Source organism: Diadema setosum, chromosome 6 (assembly GCF_964275005.1).
Source record: "Diadema setosum chromosome 6, eeDiaSeto1, whole genome shotgun sequence".
Classification (NCBI taxonomy): Eukaryota; Metazoa; Echinodermata; class Echinoidea; order Diadematoida; family Diadematidae; genus Diadema; species Diadema setosum.
In genome coordinates this window covers 28434788-28448479 of record NC_092690.1, presented here as the reverse complement: position 1 = coordinate 28448479, position 13692 = coordinate 28434788, and the positions used below count along the sequence as shown (strand labels likewise).

The 13692-nt window shown below is 39.2% G+C and overlaps 1 protein-coding gene across 1 annotated transcript in view; it reads left to right on the top strand.

Moving 5' to 3' along the window:
* Positions 1-13692, top strand: part of LOC140229688 (sushi domain-containing protein 2-like) — a 43387-nt gene that overhangs the window by 17176 nt on the left and 12519 nt on the right. Inside the window, exons 8-18 of the mRNA XM_072309930.1 lie at positions 68-380; positions 1121-1265; positions 2004-2152; positions 2846-3117; positions 3448-3606; positions 4537-4713; positions 5320-5465; positions 6588-6714; positions 7723-7956; positions 9051-9254; positions 9900-10064. Of these exons, the coding sequence (XP_072166031.1) occupies positions 68-380; positions 1121-1265; positions 2004-2152; positions 2846-3117; positions 3448-3606; positions 4537-4713; positions 5320-5465; positions 6588-6714; positions 7723-7956; positions 9051-9254; positions 9900-10064 (2091 nt within the window). The remainder of the gene's footprint in view (positions 1-67; positions 381-1120; positions 1266-2003; positions 2153-2845; positions 3118-3447; positions 3607-4536; positions 4714-5319; positions 5466-6587; positions 6715-7722; positions 7957-9050; positions 9255-9899; positions 10065-13692) is intronic.

Sequence of the window (13692 nt, the reverse complement as noted above, 5' to 3'; positions counted from 1 at the left end):
AGGGATTGAAGTCAATAAAGAAATTGGTAATTATTCACCAAATATTGATATGACTTCTGCCCGACAGTCGAGAGCGCTAGAGTGACCCCTACCATCACGCGACAAGACTCAACTTCCAGTTCGTGGCGGACAGCAGGCAACTCATTAAGGATCACGTGGACCCCCGACACCACCAGTTTTGGCGCCAACGACATGCTGACCGCGAGCGTCCTGGCCTATCGCGAGGACGGAAGCGCCGGTCCGCGCTGGGAGACCGTCTATGTCATCTCAAACAACACCGGTTTCCAGGACGGCCAGTTAAATTTCGAGCCGACGGCTCAGAGCGGGGTGACATCAGAAAACGCGTTTGGCGTCATCAAAATGACCGCTACCTCAGCAGAGTTCGTTGACCTTTCTCCTGTCTTATTTACGTAACTGCCTATACTAGTAGGGATAACAGTTTATACCTACCAGAACGTAAAGACATCATTATAGGTACAAAAACATTTGATCATCATATTGTTTGTTCACTTTAACGGTAACTATGGCAAAGATGAGAATCCAATAACCATTTAATTCATTGACGTTTTCCTTTTTTTGGGGGGGGGGGGGTGTGGGAGAGGGTGACAATCATCGTTTTGTAAAAACATACTCAACATATTTATTTTTTTTTTTTCATATTGAAAACATGTCGATGTAGAAGTCATATTCCGCTGTATAATTTAAGACGCAATGGTAGAAGTAGTAAGAAAACAATAACAAATTGATAGGGCATGCCAATTTGTGAAATTAGCATTCTGTAATAATCCATGTGGCGAGTGGTAATGATATACAACGTCTGGATATAATGGTTCTTTTTTTTGTGTGTCTATGTAGGTGCATTTCTTCTCTAAATCCTTTCTATGCCAATAAGTTAAATGTGCGCAAACTTCACACACATAGCGCATAGCAACGGACAGAAGATTAATCTGTCACACAAAGGGTTAATGTCCAAAGACATCTCGTATGCCTCAATACAATCATCTCTCTTAGACAAAAAACAACAAAAACAAACAGACAATATTTAATCCTAAAAAAATGATCTCTTCAATAAAGAAAAGAACTGGTATACAATATGTTGCATCTCTTGGTCACATTGCAGTGTGAGGCGAGTTCTCTGGAGCGACATCCACACTCTGGGCTACCTCTTGGAGCAAGACTACCAGGACGCCCCTGAGCAGTGGGCCGTGGAAAAATGCAGCGATTGGATCACAGAAGATGACAGCAAAGGAACAACGTTTCAAAACGTATATTTGAACTTATGTTTGCCTCTGTTTTGAATTTGAGTTTGAATTTGGGTCAAGTTTGGGCTTAGATTTGAGTCTGAGGTTGGGTTTGTTTATGGGTTTTTAGTTTGAGCTTGAGTTCAAGGTTTGAATAGGGGTTGCGTTTGGGCTTAGATTTGAGTCTGAGTATTGTATTTTGCATGAGTTTTGAATTTGAGTTTGGCCTTGAGTTTCAGTTTAGGATTTTGTTTTTGTTAGAATGAGTTTCAAACTTGGAGTTTGGGTTTGAATTTTAGATTTGGATCTTATTTTGAATTCAGTTTCATTTCGATTTTAGTTTGTCATGATATCATGTGTGCTAAAATAATACACAATAAATTAAAGACGTGCAGTATTTTTGAGACAATAACTACTGAGCTTGCTCTGCCATTTTCACAACTGTGGCATTATCATATTCTCAAATATCCGTGTGAACGTGGTGCCATGGCTGGAAAATTTCTGAATCCATTGAATTGTTATGTTGAAATTCCATTGAAGAAGCGGCATTTTTCCTATTTGGAAAGGATAGACTTCTGAAGAAAATAATATTATTTTTATAAAGCGGCTGTTGGCACTGATATTTTAACTGTTAATAGATTTAAAACAGTTTTTGAACCATGAATGTGTGTGTGTGTGTGTGTTTCCTGTGAATAAGAGTAGGAGCTAGATCTGTAGTGATCAAAAACTGTGCAATTTTTCCTAATATCTGCCGCACCACAGGGCTTACCAGCCTGCCCATGTGACGTCGAACAAGCTAGGGAAGACATTGGTGCCTTCGTGGTCGACATCGACTGCTTTGAAAATGGTGAAACGTCGGACTGTGAAGGCCATGGTGAAGCCCAGTACTGCATCGTCAGCTCCTACGCCTCGTAAGTATGAACAGATTAATGAATGATTGACCATTTTTCCTAATCGAGCTCTGATTTGAGTCTCTCTATTATCAATAATATAACAGTGATGTTGAGACTGCTTTTTTTTTTTTTTGCAATTTCATTGTAATCCAGTTCATCACCAGATCTTTTTTTCTCCATAAGTAGATGGAGAGTACTGAATATCAATGTCTTATTGCCCAATTATACTCTAAGCGTCATACTCGAGCAACTTAACAAAGTAAAATAAATTATAAGAAGAAATAATCACTATGTTAAATTTAGCTGACATCTTCGAATGCTTTCATTTTGAAAAAGGTCCATGAGTCATAAAGCCCATGAGTCACACAGCCCACGAGCTCGACACTAGGCAAAAACGGCACACCAGCTCGACACAAGCCAAATGAGACCCCGAGACCGACGCTGCAGCGAACAGTAAGCCTCTTCACGTAATGCCGGTTTCATGGGCTTGTTTGCTCGTGGCCTTATTTTCCTTGTCTCGAGCCTATGGGCCTTGTTTGCCTAGTGTCAATCTGGTTGACCGTATAGCTCGCGGGACCTATTCATTTCATGGGCCTTGTACACAGTGTCTAGCTCGATGGCTGTTTAGGTCCCTTAGGCACAATTTTTAGTTCTCCTCATCTTTTCTCTGGCTCACACTCTCTGTCTCTATCTCTCGATTTCTCTGATTAGGAATGAAGGAGCGGGGACGAACTGTTGCTACGACGAGAACGGCCTGCTGATGTACGCCGGAAACACCAAGGATGCTGGGATGTCTGCCCGCTCGCACATCCGGGGAGCAAGCCCGTACATGCAGGCCGACCTGGTGCCCGAGTTGTCCCACTGGACCAACGACCTGATCGCCAAGGAGTTCTGCTGCGAGTGGGCCACGGAGACGCAGTGCTACGAATACCGCACACGAAGGCCTACCACGGACTGCAGTGGCTACGAGCCCCCAAACATTGGTAAGAGAAATCTTTACTACCCAAAATCCTATCTCTGATACCATTTTAATGTGACAACGATATGTTACTATAATAATGCCTTCTGACCTATTCCTCATTTTTACCAACCAAGTAATTTTGTGTGTTGGGGATTTTGGTCTTACATCACAGAAATTAAGAAGTGTTGCAGTACAGCATAGAGATAGTATTAATAATATCTGTACGGAACACCACAAAATAATGGAGTAGGGCCTAATAACGAACGATGGGGGAGGAAGGCTTTAGACGGCAATGTCGTCATTGTTTATTGTCTTATTTGTTTTGTTACTGTTTTGTTTTGTTTTTGAACAGCTTTGTCATTTGGCGATCCCCACTACATTACGATGGATCGATTCAACTACACGTTCAACGGTCTAGGCGAGTTCACCCTCCTTAGGTATGCCTCGTCCTCCACTGGGGCGTTCAGCTTCGAGCTTCAGGGTCGGCAGGTGCGATCGCAGAACGTCAATGGTAAGAGTGTAATCGCCTTCTAGTGAAAAACATACCAGTTATAACCCTTCCTTACAATGTTCTTTTTGCAACGCTGTTGTGATATGTCTTATCGTGTCGCTGAACATTTAGAGTAAAGTCAGGTCGACACTCACCGATTGATTTTAACACACTGGGTGAACACTAGGTTTAATGGAGTACCTCTTTGCGGTCAATAAGCATTAATCGTACGATTGAAGATGCTAAACTAATCAGGTTATGACCGAAGGTATTCTAATTTCGGTGAACATACACTATAATATTGCTACAAAAAATGTTCCATGCGATACATTTTAGTTGCTAAACGTTATTCTCGTATTTCACTGTATTTATTTGAGTTTGAATTTCTTGCGAAATAGTGTCTCAGTGACAGAGAAGCACAAACAAACAAATGAAGAGTTTGTTTGCAAAAACCGATAAGTCCATATTTGCCAAATGGAGATATTTGCGATTAAAGGTCAAGAAAAATAAAGAGAATAAAAAAAAAATGCTTCTTTTGACCCTAACTTCAAAAATGTACCTTTATATGTAGTGACCAATATATCATTTAAAAGGTATTATTTTGTACTTCATTACAGATACCGTACTTCAAAATCTTCAAAAATGGACTTTTCGGTTTTTGCAAACAAACTCTTCAAATAAACAAACAAAAACAGTAAAGAAATAATTGCTCCATACTTACAAAGGAAACCAGTCTTTGAAGGTGCTCACAGCGTGTACGTTGTTGTGTATTGTCTGGCGAAACATTTTTTTTTTCCTGACATGAGATAGATCCCATTTAATCAGAAACAGTAAACGCAGCAAACTGAAATATCATGTAATCATAATTGTCATTGATATATAAAAAAATAACCCAAACAAACACACAACTAATTTGGATGGTCGCTGCGCTCGCTTTGTCCGTGCTACCAGGCAACCCGATTGACGTCACGCAGCTTTCCGCAGTGGCCATGCAAGCGGAGGACTCGGACGTGATCTTTATGGAGGCCAGCCCGAACAACGGGATGTCCATCTACCGCAGACCTCCGGGCGAGACATCCACGTTCAGCAAGGTCTCCTTCTCACAGCAGACGCTCTACGACCTCCAAGGTAGCGCAGTGCTCTATTATGACGTCAGGATTTGATTGGGACACGCCTTCCTCCCCTTACCTCTACCTCTTTTTCTCTCGCACCCTTTCTGATGTTTCGTCTAAATTCTTTACTTTTGTTCCTCCATCTGTTCCGTTTTTGTACCTACATGTATTAATTCTGCTGGTTGATATCACATAATGATAGGCCGGAAATGTGTCGATTGATTTAATGAGCAAGGTTTCATATGCCGACAACTTTAAGTAATGGAGTTAAACAATGTTACAATAAGCCACATTTAAGACAAAGCTTTAAAAAACATGAAAGATAGCCAGATACGTGAATATCGGTTTGATATATTGCAACGACGTTGAAACATGATGAGAGATTAAGAATAATACTCGTCTTATAAGCCAACATAATTTATATGGCCTTGTTGAATGAAAATGAATAGTCTTCAAAATATGATATTTAATACATTGCACCAACATGGGAGTTATGTTCATGTAAACTGTTTATTCATTTACCTACATTTGTGAAATCAAATTCTTGAAGAGGCAGGACTTTGTAGAATTCATATTTCGGGAGATATCGAACTTCATAGACTTGTCTTCGCTTGTTTCCCAGGCTGCTCTGTCGGTGCAACCGAATTCGAGCGAAACGTAGAGATCATCGGGGCCATTGCAATGTTCAAAACGACTGGCATCGGAATCTACGTCTCCTACAGAGAAGGCATGCTGGCCGTGCGACCAATCCTACCATCAACGCTAAACGTACGCAGATACGAACCTGAATTGCCGAATAAGTTAGACATATGAGTATCTGAATATAAGAACGACCCAAGTCCATGGAAGACCATTTTGAGTAAACTTAAAAAAACTTCATGTCTTTTTTTATTTGTCCAATAATACTCTATTTAACTGTGATGGGAAGGCAACATTGTATATACAAATTAGAACATATATTATTGTGACAATTAACATTTACATTAATTGTGGAAAGGCCATTATTTGTGTGATGGACTTGGGTCGTTCTTTGAATCATATGGACTTGGGTCGTTCTTTGATTCATATACATGATATTCTGCTATAGAGATGAGAGAAGGATGAGAGAGGGCGCTATAATATGAATGTAAGAATGACCCAAGTCCTTCATTCTCACATTCATATAAGCATTAACTCATTCATTTCAGGCACTTCCGGGGGTAATTAGGATTTATCATTTATACACAAGATGAGTCCATGCATAAGCTACAATGTCCCATGTCAAACTGAATTTGGCCAAAAATTGGACTTGGGTCGTTCTTACATTCAGGTCTTCATATGTAATAGATTTACGCTGCCATTTTTTTTTTCAGTTTTCCTTACTTACATGGCTTAAGTAGTACAACCGTGTTAGTCAATACGTTACGGCTTTTCAGCATACAATAGTAGGCCTATAATTATAAAGACGATAATTAACTGCAAAAACAAACAAACTACACTTTCAATATAAATATTGATCAGTAGGGACAGATGATGAATATGAAAAAAAAATAAACAAAAAGAACTAAACAGATACAACAATACAAAGGAAATGGTACAGAGAGAGAGAGACAGACAGAGAGAAAGAGAGAGAGAATGAAAGAGAGAAGGACAGAATAGGAAAGGCATCAGTGAATTTGGAGATAGAATAAGAATAAAAAGTTTTGACATCATCCGAGTATGATATGGACTGATCAATTTATTCTCTTTGAGCTCTTTAAACAGAATCATTTTGGAGTTAACTAGGGGGCCAAATTGGCAACATGGACTGAAACACGAATTCGATGATGGAGGGGTGTTATTGAAGAGACTATGTTATTGTTTGTCTGTAATATTGATCATTATTTTATCCCCCCCCCCTTTTTCACACAGTCCAACAATTTACATGGACTACTTGGCAACATGGACGGGAACGCTGACAACGACCTGACGAGACGTGACGGCACAGTCCTTGGTGACAACCCTACCGACCAAGAGATCCACGATTTCGGCCTCACTTGTAAGTTCCCTATGTGACGTCACTTAGTTGCACAAACAATGCAAAAAAAAAAAAAGAATCACCCAAAATACAGAAGAAGAAAAAGGAGAAGTCTATGTCCATAAGTTATGGCATTTTATATAAGTAAAAGACCTTTTTTTTTTCCTTCAAAGTTTAAGGTTCAAATTTATTTTCATTCCCATCAAATAAACAGAAAAAATCATATACAATGTATAAGCTGTGTAATAATTACAAAAACGTAGATTAACAAAGTACATGTGATTAAAGTAACAAATCAAGAAAACATAATTATATATTTTTTATATACACTGTATACATATGCATAGTACAAATTAGATAAGGAGTGGAATGGAAATGGAGGGTCCCACATTTTATTATTCAATAGCCTTCAGCATGCTCTAGCTCTATCATTCATAGTTTGATTGGAAGGTTACCATGCTTACTATCCAGGCTGGTTCATATTCGTCGCCGGTCACACGAACCGATGAATCACTCGACAATGCTTCATCTAATACGTCTCATCACCCCGAAACCCTAATTAAGATATTCGATGCAGAAAGGTCTTTTCGAGCACTGTGTGTATATAGGTTCCAAAAACATCAACTGAAAATGCCGATCCTAACACACTCGCAAAGAAAGTACTACTATTCTTGAGGTGTGAGCTTTCTTCATTTATCTCCTTCTACAAATGAAATTTTAAGATATGCAAGTGCTGGACCCTGTTTTATGAAGAGTTAGAATTGATTATATAGTTGATTTCAACTATAAGTCTATGGCAACCTGCGTAGTAAGGAAATCTAAAATCAATTTTATCTTTTGATAAAACGAGGCCCTGATCTATGATATTAACGAACATGTCGCAAAGAGATAAGAGGGGGAAAATTGAAGAAACACTCACAGCTCAACCTTCATTCCTCTGCTTGATAATCGCTTGCTTTTACAACTATTATTTATAGATAAAATTTGTCTCCCCTCTCATCCCTGAATATCTTACTTGTACTCTCCAAGGGGAAATCGAAGAGGATTATCAGCTATTTTACTACACGAGGAACAATGAACACAGCTCCTACCATAACAATTCCTTCGTGCCCGCGCTCGGAATCGACCTCTACAGCTACGACCAGTGCTACGATGTCGAACAGTGCTTGTTCGACTACACCGTATCCCTTGACCCCTCCCTGGCTGATGCTACGTACCAGACGTACACGGCATTCCAAACCAGCTACGACACCATTCAGAAACGTGAGCAGGAGCACTTTGTACTATACGTCATGTGTATGCAAATTTCTACCACGTGGTCACGAAACAGTTGTGCTTGATTGAATTCTGCGTTTTGATTGGTTGCTTGTCCTTTTCAACAGCTGGACCATTCGTTCGTTCATTCAAAGAACTGCTATTACCATGATTATATAGTTTTGACCACGAGGATAAAATTCTGGAGTTATATGTTGAGTGCCGAGTGCAAAATATTTCTTGGACGTAAAATTACGAGCAATAATGGTAATGAAATTGTCTTGCTTCTGATTGCGATTGGTACGATTGGTAAATGAGGACAGTTTATAGCTTAAAGGGATCGTACAGATTTGGTTGAGACCTAATTTCAGGTTTCTAATATTTTTTGATGAGATAATGGGAAACCTCTTGTGAAATATGAAAGAGCATGTAATTCTATGACGAATTCAATGTTTATTTGATGAAAATTGGTTTTGAAATGGCTGAGATGTCCAAAAAGAACGATTCTAATAAAGTGTGGGAGCCACACTTTATTAAGATTGCTTTGTTTTACTTTGTTTTTGGATGTTTCAGTCATTCCAAACCCGATTTTCATCAAATAAACTTTGAATTCCTCTTAAAATGGTATGCTCTGTACTATATCATAAGTGTTTTCTTGGTATCTCGCAAAATGTTAAAAGCCCAATTCTCATCTCCACCAATACTGTACCATCCCTTTTTAAGATCCTTTACAATATTTGCCAATTAGATTCAAAAGATGTGAGGCCCCATTTCATAAAAGATGTTTGGATAGAAACTTTTGCTTGTACTACAACTTCCCATACAAACAGCCAATCGGGAAACTTGACACTCGTTGTTTCCATGACAATTGACATTCCAGCAAGAGTTGTTGCTACAACATTTTTTTTTTTTTTTTTTTTTATGAGACCCTTCTCGTAGACTCGGTAATATTTGCTTCTGATTATGCTGAGACTTCTGATATCGTGTAATATTGATAATTCTAATCTCCTAACTTGTTTGTTTACTTTGATAATTTCAGACTAAAACATGAAATAGAGACCGTTTCATATACGTACTCATAATTATACGTATTCTATCCGCAGGAGATGCGTGCCCTAATATGCCAACTCCACTGAATGGTACGAGGACTCCATCAGACCCGACCAACTTGTACTTCGAAGATGCGGAGCTTGTCTTCGGTTGCCTTGGCAACCTCATCCTGACAGGTTCGGTGGTGAGGAGGTGTGAGATGCGAGAGGACGGCACTCTGGGATGGACTGGAACCGAAGAAGGAAATGAATGCAGAGGTAAAAATGGTCGCTTGCAAACAAACAAACAAACAAACCACTGAACTGCTGCTAAAACAAAACGACCAAACGAAAAACAAAGAGAAAAGAGACAACGAATTTCATTGTGAATTATGTCATGTAGTATTCTTATATGATGCTATTGTGTAATAACTCCCTTGATTTCTACTCTAGGCCCTATTCATTGCGCAGTATAGTCGATAACATGTAACAGCTATTTACGCACACAATTTTAATTTAGACATTTTGAATTAACAATATCGTTCAATGATGATATTCAGCTCGCGTGAGGTCGACCTATTAAAGCAAGGTCGACTGTGTTATGACTATTATAATTTCAAGTGCTTATGTCTCTGAGAGATAGGAAAATGTGAAACATGAGCAAAGAATACAAAACAAAACAAAAAACAGAACATAACTGTTTGCGGCAGTATCGCTGTTATTCCGCCTATACTACTCCCTGCAATACATATTATAATCAAACTCATCTTCTGGGTAGGCATGCGCAATGAATTTTCCGCTCGTGCGTCTGCGTGTACTAAGGTCACAAACACTTAACGCTACACGTAGGCTGTAGCAGATAGTGCTACATGAAGTTCTTCCTGTGTCTCAATGTCTTTGTCATGTTTCTTGTTCTTTGTGCAGAATCAGTGTGTGGCCACCTCGATTCGCCAAATAACGGGTCCATCACGCTGGATGAGACGGGCCAAGTAGCAAGGTTCGGCTGCGACGACGGATTCTCCCTAAGTGGATCCGGGCAGTCCGAGTGTCTCAACGGGCAGTGGTCCAGTGAGACGCCATCTTGCATCAGTAAGTGTAAAAGTTCAAACGGAAATGACGTGTACACGCTGCACGATTATAGAAGCCAAATGGTGGACGAAATTCATGAAATCCTGAAGAATAAAGTATAATTACAGATATGTATGTTCACGATGTTGCATTAGAAGTGGCTTGTGGCATGGCAGTGGGATGATTATTATGCATTAAAACGCTGAATTTTGTTGCATTTATTTCATCAGCCCGTTCGTGCTTTTCCAACAAACAGCACGTCCATAGATAGCACACAGCACAGGAATATATATCAAACATTGATACGAACTTTGTAACAGCCTGCGTAAAGGTTATTGAATTCATGTCAAAAATATAACAGCGTGCTATAAACCTGACACTATAAAGGTAACGAGTGAACACGGGGGATAATGTTTGGATAACGCGACACCACTATTTTTTCATGTTCTAGAACAATGGCATGACCCACTGGCTGCCGCAATAATGATTGTGGTATATGTTGAACTTATCGGGAATTACGAACCCTCAGAGACCACATGGTGAACATGATGAATGTTGTGTGGTTTTCTTTTATCTTGATCTGCGACAAACTATCACAATAGATCGACAATTCAGGATGGAAAAATTAAACATGAACATCAACGAAAAATGAATCGGCAAAAACCGATAAGTCCATATTTGCCAAATGGAGATATTTGCGATTAAAGGTCAAGAAAAATAAAGAGAATAATTAGAAAATTTTTGCTTCTTTTGACCATAACTTCAAAAATGTACCTTTATATGTAGTGACCAATATATCATTTAAAAGGTATTATTTTGTACTTTATGACAGAGACCATACTTCAAAATCTTCAAAAATGGACTTATCGGTTTTTTGCGAACAAACTCTTCATATATTTTTAAATAATCATAGATAAAATAAATACACAATTTACATATTACAGAGGCCGAGAAGAGAATAGAGAGAGGGAGAGAGAGAGAGAGAGAGAGAGAATAGGGAGAGAGAGAATTTTCTGAGCGTCAAAATCTTAATTTCTTTTTCCTTTTTTTCTTTTTGAAATTTGCATCGTTTGCAACACGAACCACGAAACAGACCCTTTTTGCGTAGGTCACCAACACTTGTGAAGATCGAGAAATAAGACTTGCTTGAAGTGAACTTGAGGAATATGTTTGAGGACACAATATAAAAAAAGATAATAAACAGAAACACGTATCACGGTCTTGTTGTTTCAGCCGTCACAGCCATTAAATGCATGTATAGTTCCTCTCATTTCATTCCCCCGAGATATCGAATGCTGCTTTTGACCATTCTCAGAATTCGATATAAAAATTATTCAATTTCAGTCAATATTGCCTGAAAGACAGCAAACTTATATTTGAGTGGCGGTTAGCAATCATGGCAAATTCGCTGCGATTATTATGAATACACAACAAAAAGAAATAAACTCCCCTCCTCAAAATTGCGTAACTTTTGGACGAAATTTTTTGCGCGAAACAATTTAGAAGGGATATCTATACATTTATTGACTGGCGTCTGTGTGAAAATGAGAATGACTTCTTGAGTTATGCGCGAGTATTGGGTCGAGGGTCAAACGGCGGAATATAAAACAACAAAAGTAATAGTGTCTTTCTCCTTGCTTTGACGGAACATTTTGATTCTGTTCAGTGACTATACCACAGTATGAAAGCATGGTTTAACATAAAACGGTACTTGCAAAAACACCTTGTTTATAAGTATGCACAGCGTTTATAAAGGTGTGACGCCATCCTTCACTTCACATGAAATGCATTTTCTCTATCATGGTTACTGGCGCCATTCCACTGAGTGGTCACCCAATGAATCTCCAAATCTGACTAGACCGGGAGTGATTCCGAGCATTTATGAAAGCTGTCATTTTTCATCTGCTGTCATCGCTGTTTCTCCTGACACCACCCCACACCTGCTTCCCTCTTCTCTTCTTCCGGACAAAGAACTAACCCCACTCCGTTGATTTTAGCTTTCTCTGTCCCCTTTCTCGCCGCCCAAACAGTACCCGGAGAACCATCCGGCAGTGGCCCGAACACTCTGGCCATTGCCCTCTCCGTGGTTTTCGGCACATTACTAATCGTTCTCCTAGTCGTCGGCGCTCTCGTATTCTACAAATATTGGCAGTACGGATCGACCAACCTTGAAAAAGGGTGAGTGGTCTTCTATCTTCAGATTAAAAAAAAAAAAAAAAAAAAACTTTCATCATCTATTTATGTCGTCAGTATTTTGTATAAAAGCTTTTCATCATTTTTGGAACACGAGAGCAAAAACAAGAAAAGAGGGGGATCTACAAAGATCTTCTTTTTTTTTTTCTGTAGGGTATCCCACTGTTAATTATTTGAAGAGAAGATAGCTGCTTTTTGTTCAGTGGAAGGAAATGTACGAAGAATAATATGTATGTTGTTTGGAGACACAATTTGTAGTTTCCGAGTGGAGATCAAGTACAATCGAAATGGATGAAATTTAAGAAAAAAAGACTGGGATGTATTCTACAGAGGAATGATTGAGATGATCGGCAAATGATGGTTATCATGAAATGGGGAAGTTGATCGAAATCTGGTACAAGATGAGAAGGAAAGAGTTACAAAACCAAGATGGTACCCAGTGCCTCATGTGGCTTAATGCTTAAAGATTAACTTGATAAAGATTGATGCTGCTCTAAAGGGGTAAATGGGAAGTTAGAAATAATCGTGAACCAAAGAATTAGGTGTCGTATCTCAGGAATATAAGATGTCACGTCTAGTCGACTGATTAGCAGTGGCGATAATAGCTGTTACAATAATTATACTCCTTCTTTTGCCTGGATCATTTTAATTCATGGTTTTGATGAATAAGTATTTTTTTTTTTCAGTCATACCGTAATTCTGGAGTAAAGGTCTTATCGTAGATTTATGCGAGTCTTACTGAACATGAAAGATTCCGCTGTGTGACCGTGTATGTCTGTGTATATGTGCATGTGTTTGCCTGTAGTTGTTACATTCATACGTGAACACCATCCACCGTTCCTCCTCTCACTAATACACGAGTACCGCAGCATTCTGTCCATTTTCCCGCCATTCCCGTCTCTCGTCTGCTCCCCTTCCTCCTAACACAGACCACACGTCACCGACAAGAACGCCGAGATCAACTGGGGAATGGACTACGACATCAACGACTCCAAGGATATCGAGAAAATGGACGCAAGCAGCGTGCCGTCGAAGACACCGCCACCATCGAACGAGACACCATATTTGTAGAAAGCCTTGTAGAATATTCTTTGACGTATTTGTGTCCTTTTACCATACAGCAACGGCAATAGCAATGAATCAGATTATGTCCTCCACGAAATACCTAGGCCGCATAACATAAGTTTGGACCAAAAGCTGACACATCCATTTGAAATCCATATAGGTGCGAGAATTTGGAGGAAACTCAACTTATTTTCGGTCGATACTGTAACTTTTTACATTTTCGTGACTAATTGGAACCAATATAGGCTGCTTCCAATGGTGATGTATCTTCAGGTTATTACTCATTCAAATTCATTCAAATTTCCCACACGGACCTTTAGAGTTAATCCACTTTTCTTCTAAATGCTTTCAACCACTAGAAACCCGTTGAGATGCATAAATTGCTCGGTAA